Below are 17493 nucleotides of genomic sequence, written 5' to 3'. Positions count from 1 at the left end.
CTCGGGGTACTCCCGTTCTCCTCCCACAACAAAATTCAGGGTATAGGATTTATAGATCCCCACCCGTCGGTTTGTGTACTACTCCCTAACCGCGATCGCGAACAAACGCCATCGTTGGTTCTCCCTGCGTTTTGCTTACCTAAGACACTCCATAAGGAAAGTATCAGGATCATTCACATGCTCAAATCTCTCTCTCTCTCGGTTTTTTTTTCCTCATCATAAGTCTAAATCCTTTCACGGGTGGAGGTGAAGAGAAAAAGTTTTCAGAACACCCCCGGTTGCATTCAATCCTAAACCCTAGGTTTGGTTTTTGAACGTTTTAAATCAAAAATTAGTATCATGATTTTTTGTTTTTGTTTTATCTATTTTAAAACCTGAGATTCATTAACAGTTGTTGAAAGCGCATCTCCGAGAACGAGAGAAAATACGGCGAAAAGAAATAAAAAATCATGCGAGACACAAAATGTAGATATTTATAGGAGGACAATTTAATAGTAAATATAAACGTATGCTTTTCAGAGGGCAGAAAAACTCTAAAAGTCGGTTAATGTGTTGTTTAGACCAGAGACTCATCGTAGTTGTGCAGAAATGTAAATATGAATAGGTTTTTCGTGTTGTTGTTTTTTTCAAGTTACACTAAATAAATGTTACAAAGTGACCCAATATGTCAATTTCAAAATATTTTCGAGTTAAAAATTGTTGAAGTAGAACTGAAATTAGTAACTGTACTTAGGTTTGGAAATTTGATAAGCAGGTCCAGATAGAACTAGTTTATCAATTTAAAATTAAGAATGGCTATGTGCATGTAGCCATTGTGTAGATTTCTGCACAGTTTTGAAACAGGCAAGCAAACTAAGTCCAAAAGATATTCATAAAATTCACTTGGATAATCTCTGTAATAGGAACTCAAAATAGAGAAAAATTATTTTACTCAGCCTAGATGCAGTTGCAGATGAAAAGGTTTGATAAATGTAGGCTTAAGTTTTTTTTTCTTTTTAAAATGATACTTCATTTTCTTGAAATATGCTTTTCTTTGGTTTGATTAATTACTCTGTTGATTAAAGATGATAATACATGAATATTTTTGAAATACTTGAAAGTGTCAAAGATATTTTTTTTTATCAAATATACTGAAATTGATCGCCTTCCAATAGTTAGCGTACAGTATTAAAGATCTATAGTTCTTTTATTCGCGTACCGTTACCGCCAAAAAACAAAATCACGCTCCGCACTTTGAGGCAATGGGTGTGATATAAAGGTGACGGTCAAGTTCCACTATATTCAGTATCCCAAGAATTAGGGGTGACTGTTCTTTATTAACTGCCATCCCTCTAATTTATAAGTTCAAAAGTAGGGACAGCTAGCGGAAAAGCCCTTCAGTAGCTTTGCGCGGATATCCGAAAACAATACCGAATGTACTAAATATTTTTTCCTTAGGTAACTAGTTTGTTCACATGTTTTAAATCCTTGTGAATGCAACATGTATCTTTTATTGTTATAAAAGAGAATAACAAAGCAAACATTCATATTGATTATATTTAAAAAAAATCAGTTGAAATTATTTGTTTTAAAGGGATACATATGCAAGAAAAATATGTAAAATAAAACTTTTGGTCGAATTATAAATCGGAAATTCTTTTGTTAAATTATAAGAGGTAGTATTCGAAAATCACTAACTGATGAATAAAATGTGTAGTTTTTCTTTATAATATGAAACATTTGATTTTTATACACAAATATTATATATCATTATAACGAACCCCTAGTCCGCGGAATTACAACGCTAGAAACCGGGTTTCGATACCCGTGGTGGGCTGAACACAGATAGTCCATTGTGTGGCTTTGTGCTCAACTACAAACAAACGAATATTATAACCCATAAAATAGCATAGTCCAACATGATTTTTTTCAACGTCGAATGAATCTACTGTATGTGTTAAAAAAGAAAAGATTAAAACAAATTCCTGAAAAAAAGTGTTCTGTGCTAGTCATTTTTGGTTTATATTGACTAAATGCTCATTTAAACAGATTATTGAAAACAGCGGCGAAGATAACTGTTTCACATTTAAATGATAATATATGCTTACACATTTTAAAATTGCCACCAATACAATTTATTTGAATTTCAATTACATTTATTAAAGCACATTGCTTTATACATGTCATAATGTTAGAGTAGAGAACTTTACGTAGCTTTAGAAGCTTTCCAAATAGTCATGGCGCGCAGCCAATGCTCTTTAAAGCTTCACATATTATGTCATATTCATGCGCGTGGGTTTATGTGAGGTCTGTGCATGGAAAAAGGCGATAAATGTGGTAATAATATGCGTTTGAATTGTTAAATAAATATTCAGTTGGGTTTCATGAATACTGTACAATTAAAACACTTAATATTGCTATAAAATCAATCTAATCTAAATTAATGTTTCCTCTTCATTATTCGTCAGCAGTGTTTACTCCTCGACTGTCTATAGCAACATGTAGATAAAAATAACTAAGTAGGTTAGCAATTTTTGGATTTCTCCACCCATTTGACAAGCAGAAACGTTATGTTTTAGTATCATCTTAGTTAGCTAGAGTCTCTTAGACCCACACGCTAATAAATAAAAGGATGGGAGAAGAGATAGGCAGAAACTCTTCAAGCAACACAAACCAGAACAATTCGTTTGTTGTCGACGCAAGAGATCAGGGAGAACTGCCTATGCTGGAGGTTACGGTACAGGTTATTATAATATTGTTTGGAATACTTGGTAATGGATTTGTCTTAGGCACTTTAGTACGTCATCGAAAGGTCTGGCTTCTATCACGCGTTCACATTTGTATGTTTCATTTATGCCTTGCGGATGTGTTCGTTATCATTTTTAATATATTTCCTCATGTTATGAAAAAGGTTGTATTGAATTTCCAAGGCAATGATTTTTTCTGTCGTTGTGTGAAGTTCGCAGAAATGTTCACACTTTATCTGTCTGCCTACATCCTTGTCTCCATTGCAGTAGATAGGTTTCTTGCGTTTCAAACAGCAAAAGGATGGAATGCCTTGAAGATAATAAAAGTACTGAACGGAGTTACGTGGGTGATTTCAGGCTTATTTGCGATTCCTCAAACAATATTTTTTTTACTTACAGAAGTACACCCTGGTAGATTCGACTGTCAGGCATCGTTTAGTGTAACATGGGGGCTAACAACATACGTCATATTTTTTGCAGTTACATTATTTGGATTACCTGTTATGGTTATATCTGTATGCTACGCCAAGATTTGTAAAGAGATTCGCAACTACCACGCAAGAGGTATCACGTTTTTAAGAAAATCAAGCAGAAGAAAGAGTGACGTTTCTGAAAGATCTTTCCATTTGGATGCCAGAGACAAACAAAACAGATTAAATAACGATGATGGCAGGGAACACAAGTTCAAGAGGAGAGAAAGACAAGTTGTTAATAAGCGTCGCAGTCAACTCACATACGCCAAAGTCCAATCAGTGAAACTCTCTTTGGTTATAATCATCTCGTTCTTTGTATGTTGGATACCATTTTGTACTGTTCAAATAGTTAATCTTTACAATCCTGGTAAGTTATAGTTCAGGTCTGTAAAATTATTTTGTTCATTAAATGCGTGCATTATGCTTAAAGTAATTTGTTTTACATAGCATGTCTTAAACAGTGGCGTGTTTATAGAAAATTATGCTTATTGAGGTAATATTGGAATATACCCAACATTAATATTGTATATTACAATCAATATGCCTGTAACCCAGCAACGAAGTATCATACAAACCCAAAAGTACTTTTATGCCATCCCGCAGAGATTAACACGCTTTGTTTGTTTTATTTTGGATGCTAACAACTGTGTGCGTGAGCATGTCACGAAAATGTATATATCTATCTATTAGTTTAAAATGGCACAGATCTTAATTACATTAGCTCCATCTCTTTCACATGCTATTTAACTTAACGTCACCGTCAGATTGGAAGATGATATTAAATGAAAATATAATACTTCATTTTTGATTTTAAAATGTATTCTAGCTCTAAGTTCATAAGCGTATATATATTTTCCAATTACGTGACTAACAAATTAACTGTAATATCTAACTCGTTAATTATTGAAAAAGCACTATTAAAACACAAACAGTGTCTACAGATAGCATTTCATAGGGATAAAATCTAAAATAAATTATTATAGTAATGTTAAAAAAATATTATTTTTGTTATACATTTGTCTGCAGCTTGTCATTCATAACTCAAGCTGATGACTTTAATTTTCCGTTTCACCTTCTTTTACTGAATAGTATTAGAAAAAAAAGTAGTAAGTACTAACTGATACCTCAATATTTCTCCATATAGAGAAGAAGATTACTCCAGAACACACGATATTTCTACTACTTGCTAGCCTGAATAGCTGCATAAATCCATTTGTTTACCTAGTTTTCAGTGAAAGCTTACTCAACCAATTAAAAAAATGGTGTGGCATCGGTTTTCCTGGTACATCAAACAGCAATACTGATGGAAACAATGAAGACCATGAAAGCAGCTTAAACGACAGGCTGACATCAACTAAGATTATCTTACCTGGGTCACAACAGCGACTTGCAGCGAAAGAGATTCCCGAGAAGAAGGAGTAACTAATTAAAATATAAAGACATCATTTTGATAACATTTCGAAAACGATTTGCATATTTGATTTTATCTTTTTGCATAGATACTAACGCTATCTGTAAAACAAATACACTCAATCCAATAAGACCATTATGTCAAAGAATCTCTAACATGTGACTAAAATTCTTTTAAGAAGCATAAATCGCAAATGACGTAAATTATTTTTTTTTGTTTTTTGATTATTCAATGATGGCGACTTAGCCTGACAAAACGTTGTGCAAGTGTTTATTGGAGCTTATTTATGTTTGAGTTGTTTTAACAACTTCAGTCCTTGGTGTTCAGACTTAGTTCAAATGTAAGTATTTCAAGGCGGAAATTAAAAGAAAAACGTCCCTGCGATAAAAAATTTAATGAAAAATAACGCGGTGGGATATTTATTTATCACGATATCGCTCCCAGTTTAATTGAAAGTTAGTAATTTAGTTTCATCGTTGTTCTTGTTTAAGTTAAGAATGTCAATTCTCAGGTTTTTACCGAATTGTATGAGTAACGTGTTGAATAATTTAAGATGGATTTCGGCCTCATTTATCTTTTAAGGAAATTCATCATCTTGGTGAAAATTATTGAACTGTTATTTATTGTTACTATAATACCAAAATGTACAATGCTAATCTACAGTGTCACACATTCTATCTTATATTAGCTGACGTACCTATTCAACGTACAGTTGTCCCCGAAGAGTGCTATAGAGGCCAATTCTAAATGCCGGCTACAATATTACACCCGAGAGGCCTAAAAGTACATGCTAAATTGGGTTGACATCAATCAAAACTGTAGGCGTGAGAGACGGACATAAAGACAGATAGGGGATTTCTGACGAGTGACATTAGGGGTGGTCAGATACGAACGCCATCCTCCTATGTCGCTTCCTGGAATGTCTTAATGGTGTCTTCGAAGTTTAACAGAGATCAATAGAATAACACGTAGAATACATAAGGACGCACAGGAGTGACATAGGGGGATAGATGGTCCAAATCGTAACGTCCATTCCAATACCATTTTCCGGGGTGCAACAAGAGTGCCTTAGAAGTTTGGTGAAAATAAGTAGAATAGCAAAGGGAATACATAAGGACTATTGGGAAGTATCATTGGAGGGCTAGGTCAGAACAGCGATCCCTGTTTGTTACTCTTCTGGGAGCCCTAAGATCACATGCTAAGTTTGATTGAAAAATCAACTATATAAAGAAAGGCAGACAAACAATTTCCCTCTACTAATGACATATGGGTCAGATCCGAACGCAGACCCCTATATAACATCCTGGGGGTCAAAAGGGTCAAAAGGTGTCGATGTGAAAAGCGAACACACATTAACACCAACAACATAAAGACTTACCTACTATTGCTATTGATAAAATACAACTATATTTATAAAGAATAATGCCAATTAGTTTTTCATATATATACATTGGTAATTAAAGCTCTATTTTACTTTACTTTAACTGCAAAAATTGTATTTATTATTGTCTTATTTTAACTGATGTTGGGTGTAATATTGTTATGATATTCTAAATTATGTGTTCAGTTTGCGAAATTATTTCATGGCAAGTAACGTGATATTCTAAGATTTATATTTTCACACATGTTGCTTTATTTTGATACTACCAACGCTTTTAATAATTTTAATCAAACTCTATACTTTCATTAAATATCAGTTGGTGTAATCAATAAGTTCAAAATTAATTAAAGCACTCAGTAAAAATACAGTTGTTTAGTGGATTTCTTTTAAATTAGACAATCCACATATTCTATAATACATCCACGTATCATGTTACTATTACTGAGACATTCACCAAATATATTGTCTCTTCTGAATCAGGGAAAAACAAAAATATAAAATGTTCAAGCCGATGACTTGTCAAATATTTTAAAGTATTACAAAAAGGACAATTTAGCACAAACTTTAAAGTCGAAAATGTAAACTTTGCAAATAAAATTTCTTTAAGGTTCCCCTTTGTGATATTTACGTGTGATAAAATAGAAATATATCTACAATGTCTCCGACTAATGACATATGGATCAGATCCTGGGAGTCTTAACGGTGTATGCAAATTTTGTTTGAGATTGGTCAAAAAGTGTAGATGTGGTATTGCTTTATTTATAAGTTAGCTAAATGTGTTTCCCTGCGTTATGTGTTGTTATTCATAACTGGTTACCTTGTCAAATAATGCAACAATTTAAGAAACAACAACAAACTTCTTTCCGACATATATAGACCAACGAATAAGTTAGCCAGATGTTCAGTATAACGAAAGACGAAACTGAAGTAATGCAGGAAACTGAAACATATATAATAATATGTGAATGTGGGAATATTTATATAACACAAACCACAAGAAATTTAAAATACAAAAATAATGAACTCAAAATAAATATTAAATATAATAGTAAGAAGACCAAACCTTTAGCTAAACATACTCGTGACATTTAACTCATGATTCAATGTGAAAAATACTGTTATTTTGGCACAATCTACGAGCATTAATGATAATAATTATTTATGGGTCTATAGAAATAATGAAATATAATGAAAATGATTTCAAAATACTAAATAAAGATGAAGGATGAGTGGAAAATGCTGGTGAAAGTTGGTGAAACGTTGTAATAAAATATAAGTATTACACTGTAAAACCGATAAAACTTAAACAGCCTAGAAATATTGAAAGACAAAATTAAACATGGCACATAGATAAGTTTCCATGTGCCATAACAACTGTTAAGCAAAAAAATAAAAAAAAGACATAAACATATTTAAGAAAGGTATAAGTTTTGAATAGATACATATTTTAAATAATGCTGTTGTTATATTATATAGTTGGACATGAATGAAACAAAAACCTACGAAGCAGAACATGAGTTGTATTTAGGTTTAACGTAAATAAGTGTAAAACATGGAATGACTATAATCGAAATATATATATGAACACAAGATTTGTTGTATAAACAACTTGTCTTTCTGGATAATTGCCATCTTTGAATAATATCTTGAAAAGCTACGTTATAAAATTGTGAATTATGAATTTTAAATCATGATTTCAAAATTAGTAATTCGTTTGTCGCTATTTCACTTACTTTTCTCTTCACTTCCATAAAGTTCGTTTGTCGCTATTTCACTTACTTTTCTCTTCACTTCCATAATTGTATCAACTCTTCGTTTTACTCTCCCCTTAAATATCAACAAAGCGTCTGGTCCACTCCCACCGGTAACTGAAATGGTGCAATATTTTAATATTACCCAAGCAGGTAAACTTGTTCTTCGAGTACGAAGAGTATTTAAATTTTAAGCCTAATTGTCTATTTTTAGGCGCCTATTGGACTTTTTATTAAGATGTAATGGTATTGCGTTATATATAAGCCACGGAAAGGTAAAAAGTTAGCTAAATGTGTTCTCTGCGTGTTTGTTTATGTTACTGAAGTAATTGTCTTTAAAGTTAATGTTGTAAACCTCGTAGTTTTGTACTCATATATAATGTTACGACAGCTGAAGTCGCGTGACACCTGATGAATTTCTCGAATGATCATGAATGATCGGGGACGCCCGAGTGTATTCGAGATGTCCCTTCGTTAGTATATAAGCCTGGCAAAGAAGCGAGCCATAGATAGATAATTAAAGAAGCGAAGAATAGTGACGGTAGTATAAGGTGTGTGATTGTACTCGAAGAGAGCGAAATTATCGAGATTATGAATCACCGTGATTTATGTGTATTATGAAAGTTGTTAAATTTAAAGTGATGAGAAACGTAATGATTATGAAATTATTGTGTGCTAAAAGTTTGTATCGAGAAAGAATAAACTGGTTTAATCAAGAAGGGACTTGTATCGCTGAAGTTCCTCGGAAATAATTTATACCGGAAATTAACAAATTGGTGTCAGAGAGTGGGGAGGAAAAGAAACGAGAAGTGGCAAATCAAACTACAACCTAGCAGATTTGGTGACAGCAATACAATAACAGCAAAAGAAACAAAAAGAGAGACTACAACAGTGACTACAAATCTTATTTGCCCTATCACTAGCAGCAGCAAATTGCTTGGGTGGTTTAAGAGACTGATTAACCATCACAACAAGGTTATTAAGGTTATTCACTTCCAAATTATACTTATAATTCAAATTATAGTAACCCGCATGCATTATGTGGCACCTTGTCAAATGTTTTCCGAAAAATCTAGATACACCAAATATTCACCCTTACATAAGCAGTAACCCTTTCAAAGAATGTCAAAAGATGTATAAGGCAAGATTTTCCCTTAGTGAAACCATGTTGACCACCCAATAAAATTCTAAACTTCTAAAAGCATATTTTATCAAACTTTCCAAAACTTTTCCCACAACTGGTGTAAGACTAATGGGCCTATAAATTAATGGGACAATTTTTATTGTCTCTCTTGGATATGTATGTCTACAGTGTTGTTCATTCCACTGTTTGTGGCTCTATAATCATATCGATCTTTTGTTTTTGATTGCATCGCCAGTCGTTTTCAAACAGCTACACGTCCACTGTACATTATTTATTTGTATGTTACTGTTATAAAGGTAACACTTAAACCTGTATTTATATCAAGGTGATTGGCGAGATCTGTACTCAACAATCGAGTGTCTCATAAAAACATACTCTTGAGACACATAAAATCACTTTCGGAGAGTTTCAGTTTTCTACCTCGATCATTTCTATTATTAGCAGAGTGTGCATGGCCAACCAAAACTTTGACACATACTCTTTTGTCATGTGGTATTTCGCCTCTAGGAATCACTGGAAATACAATAATACTGAGAATAATATGACTGTCTGTACTTTTATAGGCTTTATACTGGTGTGGCACTTTCTGATTATCCCATGTAAACTATCAACATGTGACTACTCTGATGCAGTTAATTTGTACATAAAAAAGGAGTAGTATTCCTATAATATTTGTCCTTTGTAACCCATTTCCACACTATTTTTATAATTATTTCCAATACTGTATGTTCACTGTTCTATTATTGGTAAATTTCTCTCCTGATTAATCTTGAACAAACAATGAACCAACAAAGAAGTGGTTGAGGTATCATACTCAACATCGGTCAGGTCAAAATAGACATAATGCTTTCGCTATCCTATGACTTAAAAATCATTAGTGACATATAACATAACTTGTCAAAGCGTTTAACAAATTTTTATTTGCAACTTGACTGCTGTATGTTGCAATTTTATGTATTAAGTTGTTGAAGCATAAGATTTGCTGCAAGCACTTAACAAGTCAAAATCATAATCTCTAGGGTTAAACTTATGTTCTTACATGGATATGTCGTAAATAGTTTTTGACATATTGCCAGTTTACCTATTTGCTGATGTACAGATTTATTCAGCAGCAAATGCTGACATCAACCACTATGTATGCACATTGGCACACTATACTGGGAGATGCACCACACTTCATATTCACCAGAAGCTGTACTTCACTATTGAATACCAGTAGGTTTATCATACAACCAGTCGACTGATATTGGCTGATTTACCATTATGATATTTGGCAAATGTTCACTCTAGTCAGTTTGGTTAGTATTCATGAACTTTTCAACCATTCAACCAAATTATCAGAATAAGGATGAAATAGTCAAGTGTGCACGGTCATCATACTTAACGTTCAACTGAACTTAACAATGTACTCTTTAAGTTGAGTTATTCGTCCATGTGGTTATCTTCAGGGTTCTTTGAATTCAGCGAAAACAACAGTAAGGGACTGTTGAGAATGAGAATTGAAGCTCTCTCCATCATTCCTGATTTTCCACTGCCCTCTGGGAATTGATAAACTCCAGGCCTGTCCACTCTTAGATGTTGTCTTCCCACCACTTCTTCTGTCTACCTCTTCTTCTTTTCCCTCTTACGATGTCTTGCAAGATGGTCTTTGCCAATCCAAATAACTGTCAGACGTGACCATACCACTTCTGTCATCATGTGGTGTGTCTTAGACAGTTGCAACCTGGTGGCGCCCATCACATAACTGGTTGACCACAGCCGAAAATCACCATATTGTTTGGCACGCCCTAGTCCCGAACATGCGGCCGTTGAACCCTTCCGCCCTGGCCAAGAGACTGTACTAAAGTATAAACCTGCAGATAAGCTTTGAATCACTTAATGATGTAATTGATAAGAAACTCTTCAGTAAGTGAAATACTTGGTTATAGTTCTGTATTCATCTAAAATTAAAACCAGTTTTAATTAGAGCATAAAATGTTGAAGTTGCTTTAGGAATGTTGCACACATAACTTAAAAACATAAAAAGCAGCAAATTTCGTTTTTAGTCGCAGACTTAAGCCAGACCTTAATCCCCGCATTCTTTGTGAGAGCTGTGGAAATTCCACATTCATTTTCATAAGTGCAATGTTTCTGGCCTCGGTTTCAAGCTTTCTTTTTTTATTGACCAAAATACCACCTTCAAATATTTAGCAATAGGCTAAAATATGTGGTTAAACACTAAAATATCATACACACGGCTGAAGTGTCTCTCCTATTGTAAGTTCTACGAGTTACTTTAAAGTGAAAAGTGCATTGCTTAAATCGGATGACATTATATTAAATTAATAGCTAAACTGTGTGTTGAAAATAGTCTTAGGCTAGTTGTTAAGACATTTTCCAATGTATCTAGATATTCGTTTATCAATGCTAATGGAAATGCAGTGATATATGTTACCACATTCACTCTCTTGAAGTCCACGCAGAACCTTCATGTTCTTTAATTCGCCGTAATCACTACTGGAGGTGACCAAGCAATCTGTATATGGGTTGTATTACTCCATCCTTGAATATTTTCTGTTTCTCAACATTGGTAATGTCCCTGATACTCAATAGAAGTCCATGTGATAATTATGTTATTGAACACAAGCCAAATGCAGATATTGTTGTTGTTCTGTTAATGTAAATAAAATAACGACCTATATTTCCAGAATGTATTTTTACTGGCTCAGGGGGTATCGATAATTTATAAGTTCACTAATCGAGTTGAAATCAAACTGAAACTATTTAGACTAAAAGACTATTGACAGAACTATATAATACTTAATACAACTTTAATATATGAATAAAAAGTTATTTACAAGTCTTAGTGTATTTTTATGTTTTTCTTTTGTTTTAGTTCTAGCCAAGCGTTGCTTTGTTAGTGGTTAATTGCAGATTGTTTTAGAAGTTAAAAACCTCAAAGTAGAAAAATCTAAAAATATGCTAGAGCAAATGGTTTACTGAAGAAAGTTGCAAGCACTACTGGATTTTATTGAATATTAGTAAAAAAAGGCTATAAAATGTGTATCATCTCTAAATTACAAAGCCACACGATCACGTTGAAACCAACCCTGCTACATTATCATAATATAAACAAGTAAACTAAAACAACTGACTAAACATTAAGTATCCTATATCTTAATGTTTCAGGCGAACTCTGAGAAACTGCTTGAAATAAGAATGATATTTAGTGTTAAAACCGTCAACGAATTAAGATGTCAAAATCACACCTGAAAAGCAAAATAATGACGTGCTCATGATACAGTTAGTACCTTTTAGTGCATGCAAGCACAATCGCTTATTTGAAAAACATCACTAATACAACTGTTTATAATTAAAATGCTAAAATTGGTAAGCATTTTAGTGTTATAATATATCATTCCCAGAGGGTTAATGCTGCAAAAATAGTTATCCTAAAAGGAAAACGATAGATATCCTCTGCTTGGATGCGTAGGTGTAAAAACAAATTCAAAATTATTGTACAACCGAAATTTCCTGTTCAGAAATTAGAAACTAGAAAAGCTATTTTTTATTTTATATATCCTAGAAAATGTTACTTAAAAAAACGTTATAATTCAATTTCAAAGTAGAACTGTATGATGTTTTATTCATCACATTTTCTCTGTAAGCTAATGAAGATGTAATATTTTGAATGTTTAAATTATTTTACATTACTTGTTACTTATGGTACGAATTCAACTGATAACTAGGATATAAATATATCTACCACGAGTGTTTCTCTTCTACGATATATTCGTATTCGCCAATGACTTAATCCGCTTTCTTTCCTCAAGGTTAGTTGCTCTGCACAATGTCAAAAGTAGCACATTGCAAAAATTTGCTATCATTATGTCTTCTTTTTTAAATCATGATAGATATCTAAAAAAGTTTTAAGTTAGGATGAAAATATTCACGGATATGAGCATTTGTATACTGAATTCAAATACAAATTTTACTGAATCTTGATATTATATGATTGCTAGAAAAGTGATTTGTTTCATTCTAAAGTAACATTTTCGAAGCATAGACACATCATTGAAATAATTTGGTAAATCTCTATAATTTTAATACATTCCATATTTCATTGATAATTTTATTCAATTGGTAAAGGCGCCAAATTTGAGTTCCAGTGGTGCCAAATTTGATTCTCTTGACAGGCCATTTAAATTTCTTATAGAAATATTATTCTGTAAATTGTATAAGTGATACAAACTGATCTGCCAACCATACACATTTAACGTTACCAGTTTAAGTAGAGATCTCGTAAACTTCGATCCAAATAGTGTTTCAGCATGATTAAGTCAGCTAGCTTAATGAGTTATGGTATTGTGTTAATTATTTAGTCGATTTAAAATCGTGAGAAAGCGACATCTATCAGACCTACATCTTGACATTGTTTTTCACCGAAAACTGATCGCTTTTGAGAAGAGTGTGTAACTGCCCTTTCCGACGCAAAATATTCCTACAATCAGATCAAACGATCGTGCTCACATCGAGAATTTAGAGTTTCAGGTCGTGGACATAATTTGTACTTAATGACACTGGAAAACAAAAAATAATGAATCGGCTTGGGGCATTAGGACCATTCAGAAAGAAACATGTAACAGTTTGTACCCCAGCTGTGGTAAGCAAAGAGCGGCGTCGTCTAACAAAGGAATAATCTACGAATGCAAAGGTAAGAGGTAAAAACAGTCCATATTCCCCAGTCAAGAGTATGCAACATAATCAAGAAGGATCGCGATATCCATCTGGGAAAGCGGCATAAGTCACATATACAAAGTTGGCTTTCACAGAATATCTGTTAAACCGTCCATTACTTCAAGCAGTTGGAGAACGAAGGGGTATTCCATAAAAAAAAAACATATCAGTTAAGTCACCAGACAGAGCGTCTGTAGATTTCTGTGCGATGGACTGTTGAACGAAGGAATAACTTGGTACTTTTTAGATCTATCTATTTTAAACAAAACACATTCTAAAAACTCATGGGTGAAAGCAAAAACATATTCATGATGTTAGAAAAACACGTAGGTTCAAGAAGTCTTTTTAGATATAAATAAAAACCCTATAACGCGAGCGCTTTCGAAAGGTGGACCTTTCTTCTTCAGTTTTCTCCTAAAGAAGAAAAGTCCACCTTTCGAAAGCAAAAAAACATATAATACCATACGTCAGATACAATACACCTGCCATATTCAGTTCCGACAAGGCCTCTCGTCATAATAAGGTATCATAAGGTCGGATAAGACAGACATATTACTGGTCTAGGCGCTATTTATATCATTAGTATTCATGAACAACGACTGTTATGGTGTGAAATGGATTAAGTAAGTGAATTGTAATTAGTATTAATTGTAGTAAAGTAACTTACAAATCAGATTTTTAGGGTGAGGATTAATAACACAATATTAGTTATTTATTTTATTTTTAACAAAAATTACTTTTGTGTAATTATTTTATTTGAATGAAATTTACTATCATTCAACATCTACTGCCTTTCACTGTCTATAGCCAGTTGTGGGAAGGAAGTCACCCTAATATATAAAAAATTACTTTCAAACGTTCCAGATGTTTAATCTGTCCGGCAGCCATGGATTTTCAAAACATACAACAAAACGTACCACTGTGTAAAGTAGATAATATAATTTATTTATTAACTGTGGTGTCTGTGGACTTAAATATGTAGGACAAATAGCTAATCCTTACATCTAAGGATTAATCTACATAGATCGTAAAGTAATAAGGGTTTTCCTCATTCGATAGAAATATATCCTTTTGATAAACATTCAGTTAATAATGCAAAAATGACTATATTAGAAAAAATCTACAATACAAATTTTTTAACAGAAAGAGAAGAATATCATATTTGGAAAGAAAAACTCTTTACCCTTATGGATTAAATCAGAACTTTCAAAATATTACTGCTGAAGTTATAACTAAAGATTCTGTATCAGAAATTTATTTGAAATAAATATTTGTAGAAATATACAAAATATAAATAGAGGTAAAGGTAAAAATAAATATAAATAATTGTTTTTGAAAGTTTTGTAAAAATTTGAATTCTGTACTTGACAGATCTGTTGATCTGGTGACATTTATAAGAAAAAAAGTATTTGAATTAACAAATGCAAAACTCAAATATCTGTCAAAGTATTCGTTAAACTTTGAGTTTAAAACTATCCATGTTAAATACTTAATTATAACCTGATTAAATTTAGGTTAAAATGAAATCGTATACCTATTCTCCCTTCAGTAAAGAAAAAATATAAATGTTATATAGTAATTGATTTTAAACATAAAGTTTATGATGATTTATATTTTAATTCCCTGATCCATAAAACTATTCAAGAAGATATTTTTTTATAAAATCGTTTCAACTTTTAGGCAGTTTTAAATCTAATAAACCTCTTCTCTTTAACTATAAAGAATTCATTGAAGAATTTAATTAAATAGAAGTTGACAACTTACCTTGTAACTGTAATAATATTATTTTTAAAGATATCTTTCATAATCATATTGTTACACAAAATTTAAAAGTTGTCAAAGATAAAGAATTACAATCAATATTAAAGAAAGGTACTAAATATAGAATTTTATAATGCACAAAAAATGTGAAATCTTAAGAGACAGAAAAAATATTGATGATTATATTCTTAAAATAAGTAAACAATCCTATTATCTGCCATGTTTCTTTTTTGAATTGAAATTATATTTTATTAATTCCATAAATAATCGATTAAAACCTTAAACTTATCTCGATATAAATTTAATATTTCTTCCAATGTCTATAAAATAAAATAAAAAACAATTCGTTATTACCCCCAATTTATAAAATTGGTTGTAATTTTGGTTTTGTGTGTAAAAAATTATATGCACAAATTTTACTTACTTAAATTAATACAACAAGTACTTTTACTAAAAGTACTTTAAAGAAAAATAATGTTATTACTAGTTTAAAGAAGGCTATTAAAATGGAATACCCACACACATATTATTCTTGTATGAATTTATAGTTTTTATATGCAATTCCAAAATTGCATAAAAATCCTATGAAGTTCAGATATATTACTAATTCTTTAAATACAGTCATTAAATCTGTTTCCATAGTACTTAACAATATTCTAGATGTCTTGTTTGAAAAAATAAAAACACAAAATAATTATTTTTGGATTATTAAAAGTAACCTTCCAGTTTTAGAATGTTTAAATAATTTAAATTCTTCAAAAACTGCCAGTTTTATTTTTACATATGACTTTAATACATTGTATACTAAAATAGACCTAAAAGATTTAATCACGGTTTTCAATAATTTGTTTGTTAATTTCATAAATAATGAAATAACTATATTTAAATTTAAATTTACTAGAATTTAATGTAAACATATACTCAATTTCTGTATTTATAACATTTATATTGTTTTTATGAACAAGTATATAAACGGTGGGTATACCAATTGGAACGACCTTATCTTCAAATATGGTCAACCTGTATCTGTTCTTTTATGAAAACTCGTTTATGAAGCAGACTTTGAATCCTAACTTATACAGTTACACTTTCCGTTACGTAGATGATTTAATATGAATTTTGCACCAAACTTAATATATCCGACAAAACTTACAATAAAAAGAAGTAATATTAATAATGAGGTCCATGCTAATTATTTAGATTTGGACATTACTTTTATAGAAGGTACAAAGTGGTTGACTATTTTTGAGAAAAGAAGAGAATTTAATTTTCCCATTCTTGGTCTACCCACCCCTAACAGTGTTATTCCGTGTATCTTGTTCAAAGGTATTATTATATCTCAACTAAAACTGTTCTTAATAGTTTGTAATAACTATAATCATTTTTATAGATAATATTCTATTATTAAAAAATAAACTGAAACATAACGGCTATAAAGACAGGCACTTAAATAAATACCTTACTTCATTTTTTAAATTAATACAAACATATTTCAGAAACTAAACTATGAATTAAGAAAAAAGTTTTATAAAAATCAATGAAATAAAGAGGGAGTTAGTCACTTTAACTTATAAGTAGTTAATAGCAATTTTTCAAGTAATTTTATTCAGTATAACTGGGACAGAAAGACTAATTTCAAGTAGCTAGGCTTGTATTGCCGTTCCCGTGTTATACTTGAAGGGAGGAGGTTGGGAGTAAGAACTATATAAGAACTTTTAAGGTAGGGTTCTATTTATTTCTATTTGATATCTTATAGTTCTATTTAATATTTTGTATTTCTATTTAACATCTTTTGTAAGGGTGGATGTTTGAAGTTTAATTAGTAGAAGTATTAGGGTGGCTTCAATTCATTTCTACTTTAAAAAAATGTAAGGGTAACTGTCTTTCCACAACTGGCTATAAACAGTGAAAGGCAGTAGAAGCTGAGAAGTTGTGCCTCATCTTTGTATTCTTATTTGATTTTTTTTATGTTATTCCATGATGGCTGACTAGATTGACATCGGCGTTTGGATTTTGTCTGATAGATGGGATATCCCCAACAGATTTGGGTAATATTACCACAGACATTGTCCATTATGACAATCTGGACCAACAACGGTGATGCGATATATAATAAATTATTGTTTTATA

At 31.7% G+C, this 17493-nt stretch overlaps 1 protein-coding gene across 1 annotated transcript; it reads left to right on the top strand.

Moving 5' to 3' along the window:
• Window positions 1-2881: 2881 nt before the first annotated feature.
• LOC106458011 (annetocin receptor-like) lies at window positions 2882-4621 on the top strand. The gene is made up of 2 exons (XM_013917461.2): window positions 2882-3566; window positions 4344-4621. Exons 1-2 carry the CDS (start codon window positions 2882-2884, stop codon window positions 4619-4621), a joined length of 963 nt encoding a protein of 320 aa, XP_013772915.2.
• Window positions 4622-17493: the final 12872 nt, after the last annotated feature.

The sequence above is a fragment of the Limulus polyphemus genome, unplaced genomic scaffold (assembly GCF_000517525.1).
Source record: "Limulus polyphemus unplaced genomic scaffold, Limulus_polyphemus-2.1.2 Scaffold404, whole genome shotgun sequence".
NCBI lineage: Eukaryota > Metazoa > Arthropoda > Merostomata > Xiphosura > Limulidae > Limulus > Limulus polyphemus.
Note: the sequence above shows the minus strand (reverse complement) of the source record. Positions and strands in the feature narration are given on the sequence as shown.

Coding starts and splice junctions, on each gene's coding strand:
- LOC106458011 (XM_013917461.2), top strand. CDS start 2,882: ATGAAAAAGGTTGTATTGAATTTCCAAGGCAATGATTTTTTCTGTCGT. Junction 3,567..4,343: donor AGTTAATCTTTACAATCCTG/GTAAGTTATAGT, acceptor TTCTCCATATAG/AGAAGAAGATTACTCCAGAA.